This window comes from Muntiacus reevesi, chromosome 15 (assembly GCF_963930625.1).
Source record: "Muntiacus reevesi chromosome 15, mMunRee1.1, whole genome shotgun sequence".
Lineage (NCBI taxonomy): Eukaryota > Metazoa > Chordata > Mammalia > Artiodactyla > Cervidae > Muntiacus > Muntiacus reevesi.
The window spans coordinates 32,018,418-32,041,064 of record NC_089263.1 but is presented as its reverse complement, the minus strand read 5'-3'; the positions used below and the strand labels follow the sequence as shown (position 1 = coordinate 32,041,064).

Here is a 22,647-nt window from a genome sequence, read left to right as displayed (position 1 = left end):
TACAGCGTCTGCCTGGAGAGATGATGTGAGCACAGCCAGATAGCATTTCCTGAGCACTTCCTTACGCACGTCTTGCAGTAGATAAGCAGGGAAACAATTTGATGGAGCCTGTTTCATGTCAGCTGACAGGGTGTCACTTCTTCTTGGTTATCCTTAACCTGGTGTGTGGTAAATTGCTGTTCTCACAAAGTGGGCCTGCAGCTCAGCCCACAGCTCAGCCCACTCACCAGCCCCAGGTGCCCTCCCCAGCCAGCTGGGTGGTACACTGCGCTTGTTTATGTGGGCACCTTGGCCCTGGAGGAGAGAAGAGAGAGGATGGTCTCTGTGCCCAGTGCCATCCCTGGCTCCTTCATTGACAGGTGGGACGAGGTGAACGGGCGACTTCTGCTCTGACATTTCATCCTCTCAACTGGCAGAGGGCCTTTCGGATGCTCCTATGTGGTATAAGTGTCTATATATATATATTTTTTTTTTTTTGAAGAGGTGCTTAATTGGTTCAAATAATTAGCTAATGCCTTTTAACAATGATTATAGTTGATCACATATTCACTGGAGCCTTAAAATTGTCAGGCAGTGTGCTGTGTGCTACAGAGATGAAGAAGACACTTTGCTTTCAAGGAGCTTACAGTATGTGGGGATAACAAATAATTCCAAAATAAAATGTCAGATTCTAAGCTCAAGATGAACAGAGAGTGCTTCCAGAGAACTTGTGCATCCGGGTATGAAGGGAAGCTCGCTCTAGAAGAAGATGACTGATTTGAGAAAAAAGAGTTACTCAACTGAATAAAAGCAGGAAGCAGATTTCAAGAACATAAACAAAAGCATATTTGCCATTTCCTCCCAATCAGTTGAATGGTGTTGGTTTGACCTAATCAATTAAATTAGGATTAGGTTTTCATTACTTCTCTAATGAAAATGAACTTCACCCTAATGGAACAGTCTCTCTCTATCTTGGGAGTAATCTCAGGCCCTGGGGGCCCTCATATCACTGGGTAGTTCTGATCACTAGAGTTAGGGCTTCTGGTGGTGAGGCTTGGCTGAGCGACCACAAGATCTTCGAGATCTTCATCTTGCTCCCTTTGACCCCTTATCTTCCACTGAAGTGTTGTGCGCGAGGCCAGGCTAGGTATCTTCACAACATACCGTATAATTTACAGGCACACCATAAAACATACAAACATATGTCACACTGAACCTACAGAAAAATGGTTCACCTCAGAGCTATGGCTTCCAGAACATCAACTAGGGATGAACCAGTTCTCAAAGCTAGGCCTTTGTGTCCCCTCTTCCAGGGTTATCAGGTATAAGTAACACCCACTCCCCTCCAGCAGATGAAGATGATTCTTCCACCTGACTCCCTTTGGTTTTGGAACCATAATTGAAAGCAAAAAACCAAGATGTCCCTTTTAGGGGGGCAGAGGTGGTTACTCAAGCAGTCAGTCTTTCAGTGTGAGCCAGGAGAGCACAGTTGCTCAGGGTCCCCCTCTACACCCTAAAAGACTGCCTTGCCCCCTTATTCCCTGCCTACTGCCTTCTGACCTCTTGCTTTGTTCCCCTTTAGAATGGTGGTTTGACCTGGAGTGATGATGCAGATGGAGGCCGGGGAAGAGAGATCTCTCGTGATTTTGCCAAGGTCTGTAATGTTTCCTTTGTGATAACAGAAGGGGCCATTCTGCAGTGGGTTATTGTATCTGCTTCCCAAGGAATGAGGATAGAAGTGGCCTGTGACTCACATCTGTAGTCATTCAGATGGTTATGTATTGCTATTATAAGACTTCCTACATAAGATGGAATTTATTTTCACTGTGGTGTGTTTTTGTTTTTTTCTTTTTTCTGGTGGGTTTGGGATTGCAGCTGTATGAACTGGACAGTGACCCGGAGAGGAAAGAGTTCCTGGATGACCTCTTCGTCTTTATGCAGAAGAGGGGTGAGTGTGCCCCCTACTCATCATTTCAATTCACTGAATATTTATTGAGTGCCTACTGTGTGCACGTCACTCTTAGCCATCCTCCCTGTGGAGTGCCAACATCTTAGCCCAGGAGGACAAGAGCCATTTATTGCCAGTTGGTCCCATACTTAGCTAAATAATTGGCAGTCAAGTTGAAGAGGGCAGAGAGGACCTGGGTAGAAAATGCATGGAATGATCATCCAAATTCGGTCCTGCTTTATTCTTGTCACTGTTCTGATTAACTGGTCTCTGGAGTCATTTCAAATTCAAATACACTTTTTTTCTTAGCCTTATAGTAAGTGGTCCTGGACATCACTTAAAACTCATATATGAGGCTTCCTGCTGGTGCATCTGCTTAATAGAGACTTAGAATGGCCAGTGAAAAAATGGAGGCCCTCCAGGATGCGTTCGGAGGATTCTGAAATGATCCAAAAGAAGGAAAAGCTAACTTTTTTTTCCTTATCCATTGGCTCTTTGATTTTTGTATCCACTGGCTTGGTTGGGGTGCTTCTGCAGTTTAACTGTAGGGCACGTGGACATCCACTTTACGGTGCCTTACCGCTTCTGGTCTTTCTCCCCTTCTCATTCTCCTGCACCCACCCACCCCCAACCATCTCCACTTGGGACCATGGCATGTCTCAGTCTTGAGCCCACAGTGACTCAACTTCCTGGCTTTGTATTCTGTCACAGCAATGGGTTCACCAGCTGGCAGCCCTCAGGAAGCATGGTCAGAACCCCAGCCTCTCTAGGAGATAATTCTCGGCAACCTGGGTAGCGGCATCTTCTTCATCCTCAGGACAAAGCCTTAGGGGAGCTGCTCCTGCCAGCATGTTCCCTGGGACCCTGCCTGATCATGTAGCCCTTGGTTTCTGGGTCAGCTCCTTTACTGAGACCTGGGAATGAAGTCCTCCTCTTTATTGTAGGTGGGGCTGTAATGACGGCCTCCAGCAATGAAAGATCCTGATTTAACTCCTCTTCTTCCCTTTCTCCCGCTCCCTCTTCCCACCAACCTCATCCCTCTTTCTCTCCCCCTCCTTCCAAAGCCTCATTGCCTTCTTAGCAGTGTGCCTGTTACCGCTGGTTTGCTTACAAAGGCAATCGAAAGTTTTGAGTCTGGGTTTCCCCTCATCCAAGCCTATCAAAGCAGTCTAAGCAGCTCTAATTAGTTTACTCCTCCAACTGTTATCTGGAGCTGCATGTGTCAGTAAAAAACAAGAATATAATCCTGAAAGATAATGTGACTGGCAGCAATGAAACTCCCTGGTTGCCCTAAGAGAGAGAAATCCACTTAATACTTTGGTCTCCCCTTCCAATTACCTTTTAATTATTTACAAGCTCCGCAAGCCCAGCTGGTGCAAACCCAGGAGCTGATCTTGTCTCAGAGGGGCTGCTATAGCAATATAGATTTTAATCAGCAGTGTGCTTCCACTGCTTTAGATTCTGCTTTATTGTTTTTCTCCCTTCCCAGAAGGATTTTTAAAGGAAAATGGAAGTTATATCAGCCTAGCCAAGAGTGAAGAGCCATAATTGTTTGTTTACTACTCTGTGTCCCCAGTAGACGAGCATCTCCTTGAGGACAGCCACTTTGTCATTTCTGTGTGTCCCCAGTGCCAGCACAGGGCCAGACCTGGGGGCAGGGACTGGGAGGAGCCCTGCTCAGGACACATTTTCTGTCGGAACAGTCCTGTTGGTTTTCCTGACTCAGCTGCCCCGGTGGTGGTGGTGGGGAGCCTCCCCTCCCCCCCCATCCCCAATTAGCTGCCTGTGATTGGAGGTCAGCAGCACAGAGGGATGTATGCTGAGTGTCCTGCTATTGCACAGCGCTGGGGCTGCCAGACTGCCATCTAGTCTATTCCAGAGTGAGCCCAAAGCAGAAGTGACTCTCTTTGATCCTGTCTATTTACGGTTATTCAGGCCCTGAGTAAACCTTTTTTCTTTCTTCAGCACTCATGTTCGGTATTTCACTATTTGCTGGTATCAACAATAGAAGGGAAACAGTTGAGTCAGTTTTGCTACTTGTTAATTACTCTAGTATAAGGTTTCTCAGCCTCAGCATATTGATTTTGGGGACTAGATAGTCCTTTGTCGGGGGTGGGGAGGAGGGGCTCCTCCCCAATCTTGATAACCAAAAATGTCTGCAGATATTATAAATGTCCCCTGGGGGGACAAAAGTGTCCCCCTGTTTAGAACCACTGCCATACAAGGGTAGGAAAGAAGTTGAAGATCAAAACTTTTCTCTGCAGAGAAACTCTTCAGGGAAATCATCTTAGCTCCATTCAGAGAGCAATCCCTGAGGGTGGCAGGGCCTGTGTTTGGCAATGGGAGGAACTTCCCGCCTGTAGCTGAGGGCCAGACGAGTGGGTGCTGGTCCCCATCCAAGGCTGGGGTGTAGAGACCTGAGGGTTGCTGTAGCCCCAGCAGGGGAAGAGTGGAGGCAGAAATGCAGAGGTGTGTATGTGGTCCAGACATGGCTGGAAGAACCCTTGTCTGGCCTAGATGAATCAGGTGGCATCAGATTGTGAAGAGCTGCGCTTAGCCCAGAAGGTAACCCTCCAGTCTGTGACATAGCCGAGTTATTGAAGGGACACCCGGGAGTGTCACCAGAGCTGTGCTTTCAGGAAGCTCGCTGTGGCAGTCAGTGTGTAGCTGGGCTGAGAGGGAAGACTGAGGCAAGGAGCCTGTGGAGCTTAGGTTGTTCCCTTTAAAATCAGTGATCTCCTCCCGAAGACTCATGTCTGATGACCTAAATTTAGAATGAGTGGTTCAAGGGGACTGGGAGCAGTTTGCGCTTCTAGCCATATGAAGCTTGCTGTCTTTCCTCTTTGCAGAATGGTGAGACCTAGGGCCCCTAGACATTTGTGAGTTATTTGTCATTCCCAAATTGGAGTCTGGGGCACTCAGGAGCCCACTCGTGTTAGCTGGCTGGGTGCAAGGAAGAGCCTCATAGACCTTGGCAGTGGGCCGGCAGCTCATCCTCCAGAGCTAAGATAAAGGATAAGCAGTTGATTTTAAAGTAGCCCCGGAAAGCAGCCAGAGTCTGAAAGGCCCAGTGATGCCCACCTGGGCCGTGAGTGGGCTGGACAGCTTTGACACAGAAGCTACACCACAGAGGAAGTGGCCCGGGCTCCAGGGGAGGTGGCACCCAGCCCGTGGCCTCGAATGACTGCAGCTGCAGGTGATAAAACGGCTGTGCAGTGGGAGAGGGGCCTGGCCATAACCGCTGCTTTGTGCTGGGTCTCTCCAGCTTGTTAACATGTTTGGGTGAATTGACTGCAGCAGATGGGCCTTTCAACTTGAGGCACCTTGGTTTCTAGGCCAGACTGGGTGACTTGCACGCTCGTGATCCCTCCTCCCCGCCCCCAGCAGAGAAACCTACCCCAGAAGGCACTTGAGAAGAGGCTGAGGCAGTGCCCAGTCAGGCACCTGTGTCCTGCCTGCCTCGGAACGGCTGCTGCAGCCTGTGGGGAGGCATGCGGACTGAGGCAGGTGAAGCTGGGGCTAGCATCCATCCTGAGCAAATCCTTCCTCTTATCTCTAAAAAGAGAAGGTTTTGGTTAGATTGACTCTATCTGGAAGTTTTTTCCAAGTTCTCTGTTGTGTATTATGTGTCCGCGGTTGGTCTGTTGAACTGTGAGCAAACAGTGAGCCACCCTCAATAACCAGAACAGAAGAAAAGCCCCTCGAGCAGTTTTCTAGTAAAACAGTTGTGTAAAAGCCACACCAGGGAGCCCCACCCCGACGCCCCCTCCAGCCAAACCAAATGCTCCATTCCCTTCCTTGCAGAATCATGTGTTTCTTCTTTTGCTTGTGCTTCCCACACAGACGTTTCTATAGAAAGATGGGTTAGATTTCAAAACTCTGATGCCCCCTTTTCCTCACCTTTTGCCATATGTACATGCAGGTGTGGGTGTGTGTGTAAAACACATACATACACCTTTTTTTGTCAAAAAAAAAAAAAGGCAAACATTTGTAAACAAAATTCTTTGACTAATTTAATTCACTGTGGGTGATTTCTGAGGTGTTGTTTATTCCCTGGTAGATTTTCCAGGGGGTCCTGTGGGCAAGGGGGGCAGGTGCTGATTTGGAAGTCTAATAAGCAAAGGCTTATGAGCATTCTTCCCTCATCAGTGAGGAAGAAGAGCTTGTTGTCTTGTTCCCCAGGCAGCGAAGCAGAAGTATGATTTCATCAAAGAGGAGGAAGATGATTTTTCTGTTAATTTTATTATTGTTACCCTGTGTACTTTACAGAACCCTTTCAACCCATTATCTGATCTGCTGTTCCGCATAGGTCTACCTCTGTGGGATAGAGAGAGCAAAGGTTATCACAGGAGCCAGCCCCCAGCTTAGATGACTCCCCTGAGGCCACAGAGCTGCTTTAGCACATGGTTTCCTCATCCCCAGGCCGGGATTCTTTCTCTCACCCACACTGCCCTGGAGAAACTTGGCCCCTAGCACCAGCAGCTCCATCACTTTCCATTGGCCCCTAGCACCAGCAGCTCCATCACTTTCCACTGGGGCAGTGGACAAGCCTCTGCTGTCCTTCAGCCTTCTAAGCCCCGCAGGGACTGTGGCCCACCTGCACAGGTCAGGGCCCGGGAGGGTCTGACAGCATCTAGCTGATAAACATGGGGCACAGGTCTTCATGCAAGAAGAGTGTTCATCTCAGGGTAAGACAGCCTGTCTCTCAGGGAAGGGCAGATGTGACGGGTCACAGTGGCACAGAGGCTGCCGTCTGTCAAGGCAGGATTAGGGGGGCCGGGAAAAGCCCTAACAGTAGCATCATGGGCCCCCTAACCAAGCGCCCACAAGCAAGGATCTCTCCTCCAGCCCCTGTCCCAGCTCGCCACAGCAGACAGAAGACTTGCTTGGTCACATGGAAGACAAGTTTTGTCAGGACTTCACCGGAGAACTGCTGTCCCTCCCCCACCAGTTCTGTTCAAAGCTGCACACTGACCTTGGTTTTCCCAAATGGATTGTTGGATCTGTTTTTGATGTGTATATACAAAGAATTTACTGTGGGAAAAGGGCTTGGTCTGCCTCAAAGTGCAATTTGAGTGTTTTTCCTTCTGTTGTGTGCTTATCTATCCATCTCAGGCAAGGAAATGTTCGTGACATATATTGCTTTGCCTCTTGGTGGAGGGAGTTCCTCGTATATTCTTTGTACCTTGCATTAAATGGTCTGTGCCATGGACACTCTTCCTGATAGACTAAAATATGTTTGTCTTTGTCAGATAAAATAGGCTTTGGGGTTTCATTTTCCAACTTTATCCCCAAATCAAAGTCCAAAATACAAATCCTTGTCTCAGGATTAATCCTTTGTTTCCGGCCAGGTCTTTTTCTTTCCCCAGGTGGTAGCTGATGTTCTAGTGCTAGGGTTCCCCTCCCACTGTTTTTTTTTTTTTTTTGGCTATCGCGGATCTTCATTGCTGCGCGTGGGCTTTCTCTAGTTGTGGCAAGCAGGGGCTGCTCTGTAATTGCAGTGCGCTGACTGCTTATTACAATGGTTTCTCTTGTTGCGTAGCACACGCTTTGGAGCATACAGGCTTCAGTAGTTGAGGCTGTCAGGTTCTAGAGCACCAGCATTAGTCGTGGCACACGGCGTAGCTGCCCCAAGGCATGTGGGATCGTCCTGGACCAGGGATTGAACCTGTGTCCCCTGCGTTGCATAGTGGATTCTTAACCACTGGACCACCAGGGAAGCCCCATGTCCCCACTTCTAAATACCTTATTACTAACCAGTTATCCATGATAATGGAAAGAGATCCCTGGTTTTTGAAAGGCATGATTAATTTGAATAGCTCATTATTGTCTTTAAATTCAGCCTCTTCCCCTTCAAAATCATTTATTGGTACTTTTAGCACTTGGTAAAATTGGGTTGAGGGCTTCCCTGATAACTCAGTTGGTAAAGAATCCGCCTGCAATGCAGGAGACTGCGGTTCGATTCCTGGGTCAGGAAGATCCACTGAAGAAGGGATAGGCTACCCACTTCAGTATTCTTGGGCTTCCATTGTGGCTCAGCTGGTAAAGAATCTGCCTGCAATGTGGGAAACCTGGGTTCAATCCCTGGGTTGGGAAGATCCCCTGGAGAAGGGAAAGGCTACCCACTAGCCTGGAGAATTCCATGAATTGATAGTTTGGCCTCCTTTGTTCCAAAGTGAGCCAGTATTCAGCAGACCGTCCAAGGGTTGGTGTAGGGAAAGTCTGAAGCGAGAGGTTGACCCGGTTACACTGTGGGAACATCTACTAGGTCTTGAGAGGCTAGAGGCACAGATGGGCAATGGAAGCTCAGACAGCCATGCATGCTCAGGGAGAATTGTTGGGCCTCTCCCCAGTCACCCCTCCACCCTTCTCTTGGACTCTCAGGCCAGTCTGTTAATCAGCAGCAGGCAAAGCAAAGAAGACCTGACGGTCCACTTCCTTCTAACTCCTTCGTTTTCTTCTCTGAGCGTAGTTTTTATGGGAGGAAACAGCACCACCATAGCCCTAATTTTATTATCGGCCATAGTAGAGTACAAGACTGCATGTGCTATTAAACTTCACCTAAAGCAGTTGGTCTGAGCAAGAGTATCAAGAAGGGTAATGGGTCTGAAATTAGCCTCTCAGGTTGTGGTGCCTGCAGAACTCCATTCATTGCTGGTGGGACTATAAATGGGCATCACTACTGGAAATCTGTTCAGTGGTGTTTACTAAAGCTAAATGAATGCCAACCCTATTACCCAGCAGTTAAACCTCCAGGTGTATCCCCAGTGGAAATGAAAGCTCTGGTTCACTAAAAGACACACGCAAGAGTTTTCATAGCAACACCATTCATTATAGGCCAAAACGGGAAAGAACTGAAACGTCTATCAGTAGTAAAATGGACAACTAAATGGTGGCATAGTCCTCTAGTGGAATAAATACCACACAGCAATAACAAAGAATGAATTACTGTTGTACACAGCTGGGATGGCGCTCACAGGCCTAATGTGTAACACTGGAAGCCATTCCCAGAAAACTGCGTATACTGCATTCTTTGGTTTGTGTAAAGTTCAAGAAAATCACCTATAGTGATACAGGATAATGATTACCTCTGAGTGGGGTGGGGAGTGGGTATTGATTGGGAAGGATAATGGGAGAGTTTTCTGGAGTGCTGGAAATGTTCTGTATTTTGCTGTGAGCAACGGATAGTGGGGTGTACACAGCAAAAAAGATCTGGTGGACTGTATCCTTAAGATACTCATCTAGGGTCTAGGCACTAGGCCTTGTGTCAGGCAGGCCTGCTCAGTGAGAGATCGTGGTAGAGGGCTGAAGGGTACATGTAGGACCAGTCCAGTATCCGGATATCTGCGCATCCTTGCTCAGCCCTGACCGGTAGAACAGTCAGCTCCACACTCCATGGCACACCACCACACCCTGCTGCCTAGTTTCCCAGTGGGAAGTATTTTCTACATTAGCAAGTCAGGAGGAGAACACCACCAGTGATTCCCCTACTTGTCCTTGGGGAGCAAGACTAGAGCTGGGCAGGAATTAATATGCAGCAGGAGGCTTGCCTGCCCCTCTGCGTTCCCGCTTAACTGGGGACTTAACTCTTCCAGGCTCCCAGCTCTCTTGACATGCTGTGGAAATGATTAATGATCTTGTTCAAAGTCAGGAAAAGCAGCGAGGGTCCTGGGCAGGGCCGCGCCCTGGGTCCTGGGCTCTCACCCCTGACCAGTAGGCAGGAAGGCAGCCATGCGCCTTCTGTCCTGGGGCAGCTCTGTCCTGGGTCCCTGCCCCCGATTACTTCTGGTCATCCCTGGAATGTGCCCACTCTCTGGGGTGGGGAGGAAGTGGTCCTCCCCTAACATGCCCACCATGCTCAAGGAGACCATCTCCCCGCTCTGCTGTCATCCCTACTCTGCTGTGTCTCCACAGGCTCAGCAGGGAGGCGAGCCAAGGACCGGAGCAGGTTTTGTTTGGCTCCGTCTGTGCTGAGGGCTGAGGGCTCTGGATAGCAGCACCAGTGCCAGTGGCCAGCGGCATTCCCACCTCCAAGGGTTAAAGCCCCCGGAGCCCCCAACAGCTTCCCTGGGTCCCAGCCTCATAAAAGCCTTTTCCGCATCTCCCTTGGGCTGCGTCAGGCTCCCTGGCTGAAATCTGATAAGGGGCCTCTTTGTTGGAACTGTCAGTCTCCTTTATTGAGGAGGGAACTGGAGACCAGCGGCATTTCTTGGGGTACAGATAAGGCCCTGGATCGCTGTCAGAGGGACCATGATTAATTACCCTCAATCCAAGCTCCTGCTTTGATAGCAGTGACTGACAGCCCACAGGGTTTCCCGAAACATGCTCCCGCCCTCTCTGGGAGGTGTAACGGGGTGGGGGGGGGTGCGGGGATTCGGCCCCCTGCAGGGCCAATGATGGTGACCACTGCAGAGAGTGCTCTGCAGTGGCTGCTGGCCTCCTTCCTGGCTCTCTGCAGTTTGCTTTGGCTTTTATTGTGGACTGAGGCCTGCTGTCTCTCAGGTGAAGAGGCTCTTTAGAGTACGATGTAATCCAGCCCACAGGGTGGGCCAGAAACTCCCCCGTTTTCCCCCATGGCTGGGGGAAGAGGCATTGCTTATGGACTTGAACTTCGAGTTTTTATTCCTAGATTCATAGGACTTTAGAGCTGGAAGTTATCTAGTCCAAATTCCCTCCTTCAGTCAGATAGGGAAACTGAGGCCTGAATATGTCAATCCTCCATCCCCACCCCCCAGTGTGATGTTTTTGGGTTTTTTTCTTGTTCAGGGAGGGAAACTCAGCTAAAAGGTCTTCTCCCCCTCTTTTCATAGTTGAGTCTCTTTGGGATACAGGAAATGGCTACTAGGCCCACCAAGTACAGGGCAGACCCCAGAGCCACACGGGCCTGAGGACCCTGCTTGTCTCTCAGTTGTCGAAAGAATCAAAGCCAGGGCAGGTTTTATGTCCGGATTGGCTGCTTAATGTGAGAAAGCCATGATGTCATCTAAAGTTGGCTTGCAGGATACGGTCAGCTTTGTTTCTGGTGGGACTGAGGGGCCCACCTGCTCTGGACGCTACTTTTAGGGGTTTTGTGGAGGGCCATCCATGAGGAGGAAAACGCCTGTTCCTCTTACCTGCCGATTCCTGGAACTGGAGTGCCTGGCCAGGCAGTAAGGGCCCCTCTGAGAGAAATCGCGACCCCCGCGTACCCAGAGTGGGGCTGGGTGGCCGAGCAGCCTTGGTGTAGCGGAGAGGTCACTCTGGGGACTCAGAATGCCACTTTGCTCCTAATTCATCTTCTCAGGTCCTGTATCTGCCCGTTTCCGCCCGTTTCCCATGCCCCTGAGCAACTCCCAGCCTAATGCAAGTCACTTGCTGTGTGACTATGAAGAGGCGAATTTTTAATGACATTTCCACATCTATGATGTTGTTGTCTTTGAAAGAAGTCATCTCGAATGACTAGACATTTAGTCCAGTGACTGCTCTGAGGGAATCTATAATTCCTCCCTGGGGAGTTGCCTTCAGAGGCAGTTTGAGCCACACGAGGAAATCTGTCATGCTTTATGGCCACACCTCATCTTCGCACAAAATCAGTATAAACCGCCTGCTTGCTTTGTCCTATTTTCCTGGCTTGTTTCCTTGAATGACTGTTTCTAAAAGTAAAACACACCCTTATATTTGAAGGTCTACCACCTTGGAGAGAATCAAATGAAAATAATATAAACTCTGAAAGCTATTTGCAAGTGGAGTTCCAAAGCCATGTGGTAGCAGGCTATCTAAGGAGACATTTCTGAAGGATGGCACACCCTCATCTGGGCAAGCCCAGCTTGGTGGTCACTCAGCCATGCCTGTTCTGTGTACATCTCAGAGCCAGCCACCTTCGCCGCTTTAACACTTGTTTCCCCTTCTCTGTGGCCCCACTGAAGGACTTCATGGTTTCTTTACCTCCTCAAAATCTCCAGCTCTCCAGCCATTCCCATGCTGCCGCTCCTCTTAATTTAGGACTCAGACGCCAAGGGCTGAACCACTAGGATTCTCACTTCACTAGTCTGTTTAATAAAGGTCGTGACACTCGTGAACCTGCCAGAATCTGAGAAGAGAGGGTGACTTCTCTTCAGGGCTGTCAGCATTAGACACTTAGAGCTAGTGACAGACCCGGGCGGGCACACCGCCGCCAGGAAGAAAATGTATTTAACATTCCCCGTTGGGTTAGCACAGAGCTGGTTGCTTTGACTCTGAGAAGCCCGTTGTTTGCTTAATCTATATGGTAGTTTCATTTATTAAACTTTATAGTATTCAAGACATGATGAAGGTAAAAACAGCCCCTGCTTTCATGGAGCTTACAATCCTCCTGGGATACCAGACAAGCATAAGTGAAATATGTGTAATTATTTGTGGAACTTGTAGTGGTTATAATAGAAATTCAAAGAGGAAAGAAATACATTCGAACCAAGGTAGTTAGAAAATTATTCCTGGAGACAGCAAACATTGAAGGCCCGTGTAAGAAGGATTTGGGCACATCATTTTAGAGTTGATGAAGAGGAAGAGTAAAACCCAAAAAATAGAGGAGAAAGAAGTTGGGTTGTGGGGTGAGGGTGAGAAGACCCAGCTGATTGAGTGAGAGTAAGTTATTGGGATGTGCTTGAAACACATCATACATAATCTTCTAAGTGGGGGCGTCCCTGGTGGCTTAATTGGTAAAGAAGCTGCCTGCAATGCAGGAGACCAAGGTTCAATCCCTGGGTTGGGGAGATACCCTGGGGGAGGGAATGCAACCCACTCTAGTATTCTTGCCTGGAGAATTCCATGGACAGAGGAGCCTGGTGAGCTACAGTCCATGGGGTCGCAAAGAGTCAGACACAAGTCAGCAAATAACACATGCACAATCTTCTAAGGAGTGTTCGGGAACCTGAGTCATGATATTGAACACGTGAGGTGGGCTGGGTTGGCAATAAGAGTCATTGTGGGTTTTTTAAACTAGTAAGTGAGTAATGGGGTGAAAGTGGTGTTTTCATCAGATTGTCTGGCAGTAGCATGCAGGTTGAACGTGTGGATTCAAGGCTGCTGGGGCATCTAATGGGGAGCCAGTGAGGGCCTGGCCCAGGGTGATGGCTGTAGAGAGCAAGCAAGCTTTGAAAGGTGCCTCAGAGGAGGAATCGGTGAGCCTCCAGACAACCTAAAGGTGGAGGAGAAAGAAGAGGAGCAGTCTCCTTCTGAGGTTCCTGCCTAAGACCTCTCAGAGCGATGCTGTTGCTGGATGAAGAGGCAGGGATGGGAAAAGGGAGCTCGCCTAGTGGATGAAGGGGAGCTGAGTGTGAACATCTGACCTGGAAGTGAATGGGTCACGTGTAAAGATGTTCCGGAAGCTTCTGGAATTGAGAGCTTCGGGGTCCTGTGGGAGGGAACCTTGGAAGTGGTCCTCCCAGACTCTCAAGGCAAGGCCATTGGCTGCAGAGGAGAGAGACCTTAGCCCTGTTCTGCTGGGAGACCAATTTTGTTGCGTGAGACTTCTGTGCTTATGACAGGAATGAAGTCTGCTGTCCAGAACAGCTCAGGGAGAAGTTAACCAGCGTGTGCACTGTTGTGTCTTAGGAGCATGCCAGCAGTTCTCTGACATTTTACTAGTGATCCTTTAAATTTAACTCAATGGCCTTTGTCAGGACAAAGGTCTTTAAGACCTCTAGCTCCCTCCTACACTGAGGAAAGCGGCCTGGGACCACCACAGCAATGCCATGTGTTTGCGCTCACACTGCTTCTTCCGCATAACCGTGGGACCCTTCAGACCACTCTGGCTTGAATTACCCTATAAAAAGAGTGAGGGCAGTATGCTAGGACTGAGATGAAAATGCCATTCCTTGAGGGGAAAGAAGCAGGAGGAGCTGAAACAAACAGCCCTTCTCTAATCAAGCTGGCCTGACATCCACCAGGCAGTCAGTGAGACCGCAGCAAGCCGGAGTGGGGGTGGGAGGGGGTCTGGGGGTGGTGGCAAGGCAGAGGAGGAGCAGCCGGTGTACAGTAAAAGGACTTGCCATCAAAAGGCAACAAGTCTCATACTGTGCCCCGGACGGTGACCCTTCCCGCTGGAATTCTCCCCTCTGACCTCCAGATCATTAATCCCGGGGCTGCCAAATGACAGTCATCCATCACGCCTCCTGACGAGCATCCCGGCTGCCCAAGAAAGGAGCCTGGCCCCGCCCTCCCTGCCGTCCCTGGGTGCTCATTAGTGGGCCTTCCTGCTCCGGGCCAGGTTTCCTAATCAAGTCCCTGACTCCTGTCACTTCCCTTCGGGGCCAGGGGGCGGAAGCAGCTCTGACCCTCCCTCTTTCAGAGGCCAGGGAGGGGGTGGAGTGATTAGTGGGGAGAGAATTGTTGAGTGGCTTTTCATCCCCTTGGAGACCTGTGTGCCCAGCAGCTCCTTTGACATGGTGGGGACACAGAAGAGAAAACAAACCCATTTCTCTATCCTGCAGCAGGAGAAGAGATGAGGAGAAAACAAGGCAGTATTCAAAGAAATTAAAGCACAGTTATAAACGGCGCTGAGAGCTGCAGAAGAGAAGCTCGGGAGCTGTCCAGGTGGACGGTGGGAGCGGCCCTCCCCTGTGCAGGAGTCAGGAAAGAGTTAGTTCACTGGTGAGGCAGCCGAGTGACTTCTGAAGACTCTAGAGGACTGAGTTGCAAAATTATTAGGAGTCATATTGCTAGCAAAAAAATAAAATCTTTGAAGTCATGTAGTCTGGCTCTCTTATTTACAGTGGGGAACAGACCCAGAGAGGCCATGTGATTTACCCAAGGCCATGCAGCCTGTGAATTGAACCTGTCTTTCTGTTCTTCCCGAGGAGACCTGGCAGCTAGCCTGATAGCTTCCAGGCTTTGGGAGTTTGACTCAAATTACTCTTCTGAGCAGATTTGTGAACATATTTCCAACTCAACCAAAGGTGGGCATGCACAGATGTCTTTTTTCTCTGCCTGAAAATGACCTAGCCCTGTGTTTCTCTCCTTGCACCATTGCAGGGACCCCCATCAACCGAATCCCCATCATGGCCAAGCAGATTCTGGACCTGTACATGCTGTATAAGCTGGTGACAGAGAAGGGGGGCCTGGTGGAGATCATCAACAAGAAGATCTGGAGAGAGATCACTAAAGGCTTGAACCTGCCCACGTCCATCACCAGCGCCGCCTTCACCCTGAGGACCCAGTGAGTGGCCCGCGCCCTACAGAAAGGAGGCTGAGGCTTGTGAGAGGGAATTAACCTTGAGGCAGGGAAGGAAGGAAATTTCACCATGTAGTGAGCAAGACGGGTGGAATGCCTGAAAGAGCCAGGAGCTTTCTGAGATGATCCCTCGGTCACCTAAGTAAACCTGAGCGCCTTTTCTCAGGCGTGTCCTGTGTGCTGTTGCTTCACCTTTCCGTTTTGTTTCATTTCATTCATTCCATTTCACCAGCAATCATACCACGTAGGTTTTGTCCCTGTTTTCCCGATAATAAGAACTAAGTCTCAGAGCCTAGATTGTTTGGTCAGGGCTGTTTCAGCTGGTAAGCAGGCTGAGGTTCATAGCTGGACTTCTGTCTCTGAAGTTCACAACCTTTCTAAGACATCATTTCCTATACAGTACCCCCACTCTAAGTCTGACTCTTTCTACTTGACATTCAGCTTACCCAGAGGAAAGCAGGCAGGCCTCTGCTGGGATTGGTGACCTGTTTTTCTACCCATTTGAGTTAATTATAAGGGTGGCAGGAGCAGGGGGAGCATTGAAGAATGGGGGCCAGAGGGGAATCTGTTCTTTGGGAACTCGGGATATTGCTCTGTGAACAAGACAAAAGGATCAACTGTGTGTGGCTTGGGTGGCATATTAAGGCCTTGTTGAAAAGTTAGAAGGGTCTTATCCAATGAAACGGTTCCTGCAGAAGTTGGGAACAGAGTGACAGCCAGCAGAGCCATCTTTCTCCCAAGGTTCTTAGGTAGAGAACTGCTTTCTTGGGGCTTCTGACACGAAGCGGGACGGCACTTCTAGGCCTAAACACAACAGGAAGAGTTGCGCCTGTCTGAACAACTGACTCAGAATGGTTAGGAGATCAAGGAGCCAGAAAGACATTGCAAAACATGGCGTTTCTCCTTTCTCCCAGGGCACTGGAAAGGTGCCATACAAACACGAAACATTAGTGATGATAGCCATTTCCCTGATGAGCCATGACTCCAGTTCCAGCTGCATTTAGCCCTGGGTGCAGTTAGGGGGCCTGGACTGGGGCATCCTGCTATCCTGAAGGTTCCTCTTCCACCAAGTTCACCAGGTTGTGCTGCTTCATCCTAGAGGACAGAGCCTGCCCCATAGAGGCCCCTTGCAGAGGATCATCAGCTTACACTGGGCAGTCCTGACACTGCATTTTGGGTGATCCTTCCTTCCTTCCTTCCTTTCCTCCATCCAGGTATATGAAATATCTCTATGCCTACGAGTGCGAGAAGAAAGCCTTGAGCTCCCCGGCCGAGCTGCAGGCAGCCATTGACGGCAACAGGAGGGAGGGCCGGCGGCCCAGCTATAGTTCCTCCCTCTTTGGCTACTCACCCACTGCGGCTGCCGGGGCCCCTGCCCTCCTCTCCCCACCCAAGATCCGCTTCCCCATCCTTGGGCTGGGCTCCAGTGGTGGCACCGGTGCCAGCAGCTCTCGACTGTCCCCGGCGGCTTCTCTCAGGAAAGGTCTGCAGGGCTCCCAGGGGAGAAGGGGCACCAAACTCCCCGGGCCCGAGGCTCAGGTGGGAGGGCGGCTTGTGGGCTGGGTCCAGCTCTGGTGCCTTTGTCAGGTGATGGAGTCCCGGTGACCACCGTGCCCGTGCCAAATCGCCTGGCTGTGCCTGGGACCTTGGCCGGCCAGCAGGCCAGTACCCGGACGGCCACGCTGGAGCAGCTGCGGGAGCGGCTGGAGTCGGGGGAGCCTCCTGAGAAGAAGGTATCCAGGCTGTCGGAGGAGGAGCAGCGCCTGGTGCAGCAGGCTTTCCAGCGCAACTTGTTCACCATGGCTCGGCAGCTGCCCATGAAGATCAGGATCAATGGCAGGGGTGAGCAGCGGCCAGCGCGCCGGGCCCCAGCTCCATTCTGGGCGGGCTCATGTCCGGGGACTGGGGGGGCCCTCCAGGTTCTGCCCCCGTCCCTCTCACCCGGTCCGCAGAAGGATCTAGAGGCTAGGGGGTCACCTGGGGGTTCAGTGGCCACGGAGACCTCAGTTCACCAAGCTGAGGTCATTTTCCAGGGTGCCTGCAGTTCCTCAGGCGTGCCCTGTTCTGTAGCAAAAAGGAAAAGCAGTTGTTCAAGGAGGAGGAGCCGGAGACCTTCAGGGCCAGTTGCGGGGTCTTTCCCGTCCACTCCTGCCTTTTGATCTGTCTCAGTTAAAGGGCTTGCCCTTCCCCCCACCGCCCCACCACCTGGAAGAAAGACTGCGCCCCACTCCCGAGGCCCAGCAAGGGGCCGGAGCTGCCTCAGGCCGGCAGCCAGTGGCCCTCAGGAGGGAAGGGAGGAGGAAATACAAGTTTGGCAGCATAATTGACATCTGTCCCTTGCCCTCCACATTTTTCAGATGCCCCACCTTCTCATCCCTGCAGCCACACACCCCACACCCCTCATTCCTGTTTCTCCCCTTTCCCCCTCACACATTTCTTTGCCATTCATGACTCTGTCTCAGAACAAACATGAGCAGGCTTGTGTTGGCGGAAAATCAGGTGTGAAGGGAGCTGTGCATGTTCCCAGGCAGCCCCTTCCTGTCCCACTCTCCCCTGGCGAGGAGCCCAAGGAAACTGGAGATGGTGGCCCAGACAGCAGGGCTCTGCCCTGTTCCCTGCTCAGGCCAGCTGCCCCTGGTCATGCACAGGCCAGGGGCTAATAGATGAAGCAGCTCATCTGGAAGAATTCTTGGCTCTCGACATCAGGAACGGAGAGTCTCTGGTGGGCCAGGCAGAGGCCTCGTGTGCCAGTGCCTGCCACCTTTCACAGGCCGTGGATGGCTTAGATTGAGAGGGAGTGCCAGGGGCTGGACAGGCAGACCCCCTCCTTGAGGACCTTCCAGTCTAGTAAAGGGGAGGAGGAAGCCAGGCAAGTCTGCGGTGGATGGGGCTGGTCTTAGTGATCTCTGACCCCGACCCCTCCCCGCAACCTGCCCCCCCCCGCTGGTGGATAATGGGTGCTCAGGGTTTGTTGAATCGCACCAGATGGGTCGGTACACAGCTGTGAGCCGAGGTCAGCCTCCTTCCCAATGTGATCCCTCTTCTCTGAGAGCAGAGCGAGCTGGGGAATTGAAGTGGGTCAGTGGAGAAAGCAAGCGATAGGATATTGACCAGCCTGGGTCTCCTGCCAGACCTTACACTGGGAGAAGGTTACACGGGTGCTTTCTAACTCTGGGAGGCCTCAGCCTGCTGCGGCCGGGCTGGGAGGGTGGCCAGGCCTCAGAAGGGATGACAGAAATGCCCAAGGGCTTGACCGGGCCTGCTGTCTCCCTTGTCCCTAGCAGAGGACAGAGCAGAGGCCTCAGCAGCAGCACTGAACCTAACCACAAGCAGCATTGGGAGCATCAGCATGTCTGTGGACATCGATGGTACCACTTACGCAGGTAAGGGAGGTACAGGCTGGCAGCCAGACTCAGTGCGGCTCCCTGCAGGGCGCCCTCGCCCCCCTCCTCTCTGGACACCTTCCCAGGGGGCGGGCCTTTCATGTTGTCTCAAAGTTCCAAAGGTAAAGTAGTTCTGGATGAGGAGGCCTGAGGACTGCTAACAGGATGGCAGGCCCCCCTCCACCTGTGACCGAGTCAGAGAGACCCCTTGTCTAACCCTTTCTTGACCAATGGTTGGCTCGTTAATTAAAAGAAGTCACTGAATGTAAAGAATCACAATCAACTCCATCCATGCCTTTAACATTGTATTGTAAACTAAATTGGGGCTTCCCAGGTGGCACTAGTGGTAAGGAACCCGCCTGCCAATGCAGGAGACCTAAGAAATGTAGGTTCGATCCCTGGGTCTGGAAGATCCCCTGGGGAGGAAGATTTCCCCCCCCTCCGTAATCTTGCCTGGAGAATCCCATGGACAGAGGAGCCTGGTGGGCTACAGTCCATAGGGTCACCGAGGGTCTTCACTGGGTCGGACACCAGTGAAGCGACTTAGCATACATGCATGCATAAGTTAGATGTGTCTGCCATTACAGTCTTCCTAAGTACAGGTCTCCTTTCTTTGATGGGTTCATCTCTGTTCTTCCTAAACATGGTCTGGGAGCACTTCCCTTAGAGCCTTTGGGCCCTTTGAGCAAAATGACTGCCCCTCAGCAGCCTGGACGCACCTGCCGGCAGGGCAGTGTGCACCCAGGGCACCGTCCAGCCTGGAGCCTCACCCAGGTAGGCAGCAGTGATGTGGTGAGGGACTGAACCCCTGCCCGCATCCCTGCTCTCCCCGTCTGCTCACACTGCCTTCTCCCCTCCCCGCTCACTCAGGTGTGCTGTTTGCCCAGAAACCTGCAGTCCACCTCATCACAGGATCCGCCCCCCAGAGCATCGGCAGCAGCTCCAGCAGCAGCAGCAGTTCTCACTGCTCACCGAGTCCTACCTCATCCCGGGGCACCCCCAGTGCAGAGCCCTCCACCAGCTGGTCCCTCTGAGGGGCAGGACCCAGCTCCCCACTCCCCACTCTCCCTTCGAGAGCGGCGGAAGTTGATGCACAGAATTTACCTCATCTCACGGAGCCCACATCAGACACCATTTGGCCAGATGTTGAGAGTTTGGACATGTCCGTCTGCCCAGGCTCCATCAGGTCCTGCTGTACTCTAGAGGCAGGGAGAGGCTGGAGGGGCCTGACAGGGCAGCGTTGTCCAATCAGGGATCGTCCTGGAGAACTGAGCAGGGTCTGGGCGTCCCGCTTGCTCCAGGGCTCCCAGGCGCCCTCCCATCCTGGGCACAGTGTATCGACAATCTGTAAGCTGACACAGGGCTGAAGGCCCTCCACACCCCTTCCCCTTTAATTTATTTCTCTCCCACTGCCTTCTTCTGTGACTCCAGCATCACTGGTCTCTTCCCCTGCTCAGCTCCCCCATCTTTAACTCCCATGTGGGGCTGCTTGGAGCCAAGAGCACACCTCTGTGGCCCTTCTCTGCTGAGCATGGGATGGGGTTCTCCCAGTCCACCTTGCCTACCATGTTTGGTTCGTGGAGTGTGGGTCCCTCAAATTCATGTCTTGAAGCAGTCCTCAGGGCCCCATATCCCCTTTTAATGGTTCCGAGCAAGGGCTGATAAGGGCAGTCCTCAGGACCCAGGACCTGCTGGGCATCTGCCAAGGGAGAGGCAGAGCCCCGGGGGCAGCCCAAGCAGACCCTGGCACCCACTCCACTGGCCCTTTTCTGACCCGCCCAGACCTCACATCCCCCCCCCCCCCATTCATCCCTGTTGGCCAGCTCTCCCAGGAAACAGCCCGCTTGTCCCTCAGGCCCCTCCTCGGCGGGGGGCCGTCTCAGCCCCTACATCCCCAAACCTGCCAGTGTCAGGTTCATTGAAATACCTCAGATTTGTAATTGTTGATGTTTGATTCTTCAGGAAGTATTTGCATCTCTGGAATCTTTTTTATATGTGTTTGCTGACTTTTGTGTTTTTTTTTTTACTTAAAAATTTTTATTGTTGTTACTGTAGCACCAAAGAAATGAAAGCAGATCTCCCCCAAAGCTGAGCAAATGGTTTGGTACCCCAGCCCCTCTGGCCTTTCCCTAAGATCCCCTCAATGAGGAGGAGGGGGAGATGGCAGGAGAGATGACTCAGGGATCACAGCGGTGGGAGGATTGGAACGGAGGGACCCCTCTCACACAGGTTGGGTCCTGAAACCACACTGGTTGTCAGGTTGGCCCTTGACCCATTTCCCACCAGAGCAGGGCAGTCCCTCACTGGGCTAGGGTCAGGGCGTCTCCCCTTCACTCGGGGTTTCCACCTCAGGGCAGGCGCAGGCCATGGAGGCCATGGACACTGCAGGGGTCGAGCTGCCCCAAAAGATGAGAAGATGCTGAGAGAGCTCTGTCTCCTCTTGGACGCTGGGGTGAAACAGGCTGCTCCTGTGTCATAAAGAAGAGGTGATTCTCACACATGGCTCACCTCTCCGTCAGGTTCGCTCTGCAGTGTTCCCTGGAACCCCACCCACTGTGACATCTTCCGGCGGTAGAGGTGGGAGGCCGAGGTGGACCCAAGTCCGCATGCGCCCCACGCTCAGTCTGGCTAGGAAAGGAAAGGGAAATCAGACACCTGAGCACAGAACCCATACCTCAGCCCGGTGAGCTGCAGCGTCGCTGACTGCATCTCCTCTCTCTCCCCCAGCCGCCCACACAGTCACACACACACCCATCCAGTGGGGGCTGACCCTCTCTCTCTCTCACACACACACACACACACCCCAATCCAGTGGGGGCTGACCCGCTCCTGGCCTCACCAGGCCGGCACAGGGCTGGGCAGAGAGGGGCGTCTGCTGTCGCTGTCAGGGAGGAGCCCGGTTGGCTGGCGCTGGGCCCACTTGAAGGCATCACAGACATTTGGCCCGTGTGTCTTTCTCAGGACTTTGGTCACGAAGGATGGCCCCTTGCACCCAGAGGACACAGGGACCGTGTGCTGTGTCTTCCTGGTGGTTGGATCCTCTCCCTTTCCCCGGGCAGCCTCACCCTCTCAGCAAGGCCTCGCTGACCTGAGGGGCAACAGCAGGGTCTCAGCCTGAAAGCCAGAGGGTAGGCGTGCCAGCCAGTGCCCCCAGAATGGGGCCCTGGGCCAAGGAGAGCTCTCTGGACGGTGCAGCCCTGAGGTCACATGGCAGCCATTGACTGGGGCCGCTCTGTCCCCTCCCCTTCCCCGTCTTACTTGTATTTAACCAGGAAAAAAAAAATGTGATAGCACATGGGTAGCCTAGGCAGTGGATGAATACCTCAGAAGTCCTTTTGCAGCAAGTGTCTGTATATGTTGTGGTTATTTTCTATCTTACATGTTCTCGAATGTTTATATTTCAATAAACCTCTACCTCTTCACACAAGCAGGACACAGGTGCTTTGGCTCTTTCATTTGACAGTAATAGGAAGAGGGCAAGGGACTTCCAAATAAAAGGGGCTAAATAAACTACTCTGATCCCTTGATTTTTCCTAAACTTTCTCTTCACTGCTCACTCACTGTTTCCCCAAAGCACTTACTCTCAGCCTGTCTTCTGTATTAGCTGGGCACCTCTGATACTGCATGACCACCCATGACCCCTGGCATCATGTCAGGGTCCCAGATGGCACAGGGCCATGAGCCCTCTTTCAACTGCTGCTGAGTAAGTACAGTCCCCACACTTAAAGAGCTCACACTTGTCTGGAAGGCACACACAACTTGACAAAACATGATTGGAACCCATGGGCAGATAATCCCTGGAAGGCTTCCTGGAAGTGGACATTTCAGCAGGAAGAATGAAGTCGCCAACTGAAGACATGAGGAAAAGCAGACGAACGGGTCCACGTGGCATCAAAGGGCCTGGAGTTGGGAACTGTGGGTAGTACTGGTAGACAAAAGTGTGGCTGGGGCCAGGGTGGAGCCCAGGCTGAGGGGTTTGGGCACTATCCTCTGAGCATCAGGACACTACTGGCATGTTTTGAGGAGGGCATAGGCTTAGAAAGAGGCTTTTCTAGCAGGGTGACCTGGAACTGGGAGACATTCTAGGTGTGGACACCCTGGGACACTGCCACTGAAACTTCGGCCTAGACCCAGGCTGCTCAGCGCTT

At 51.8% G+C, this 22,647-nt stretch overlaps 1 protein-coding gene across 2 annotated transcripts in view; it reads left to right on the top strand.

Moving 5' to 3' along the window:
• ARID3B (AT-rich interaction domain 3B) overlaps nucleotides 1–21,909 on the top strand; it is a 48,539-nt gene extending 26,630 nt beyond the window's left edge. The window contains exons 3-9 of one of the 2 annotated variants that reach the window (XR_010659184.1): nucleotides 1,562–1,633; nucleotides 1,855–1,927; nucleotides 14,918–15,101; nucleotides 16,331–16,599; nucleotides 16,704–16,958; nucleotides 18,401–19,273; nucleotides 19,370–19,473. Coding sequence is in view for 1 of the 2 variants with exons in the window: in XM_065906799.1 (XP_065762871.1) it covers nucleotides 1,562–1,633; nucleotides 1,855–1,927; nucleotides 14,918–15,101; nucleotides 16,331–16,599; nucleotides 16,704–16,958; nucleotides 18,401–18,499; nucleotides 19,370–19,533 (1,116 nt within the window). In the remaining variant the exon portion in view is untranslated. Of the gene's footprint in view, nucleotides 1–1,561; nucleotides 1,634–1,854; nucleotides 1,928–14,917; nucleotides 15,102–16,330; nucleotides 16,600–16,703; nucleotides 16,959–18,400; nucleotides 19,274–19,369 lie in introns of both variants that reach the window. The other variant, XM_065906799.1, reaches the window with a different exon arrangement.
• Nucleotides 21,910–22,647: the final 738 nt, after the last annotated feature.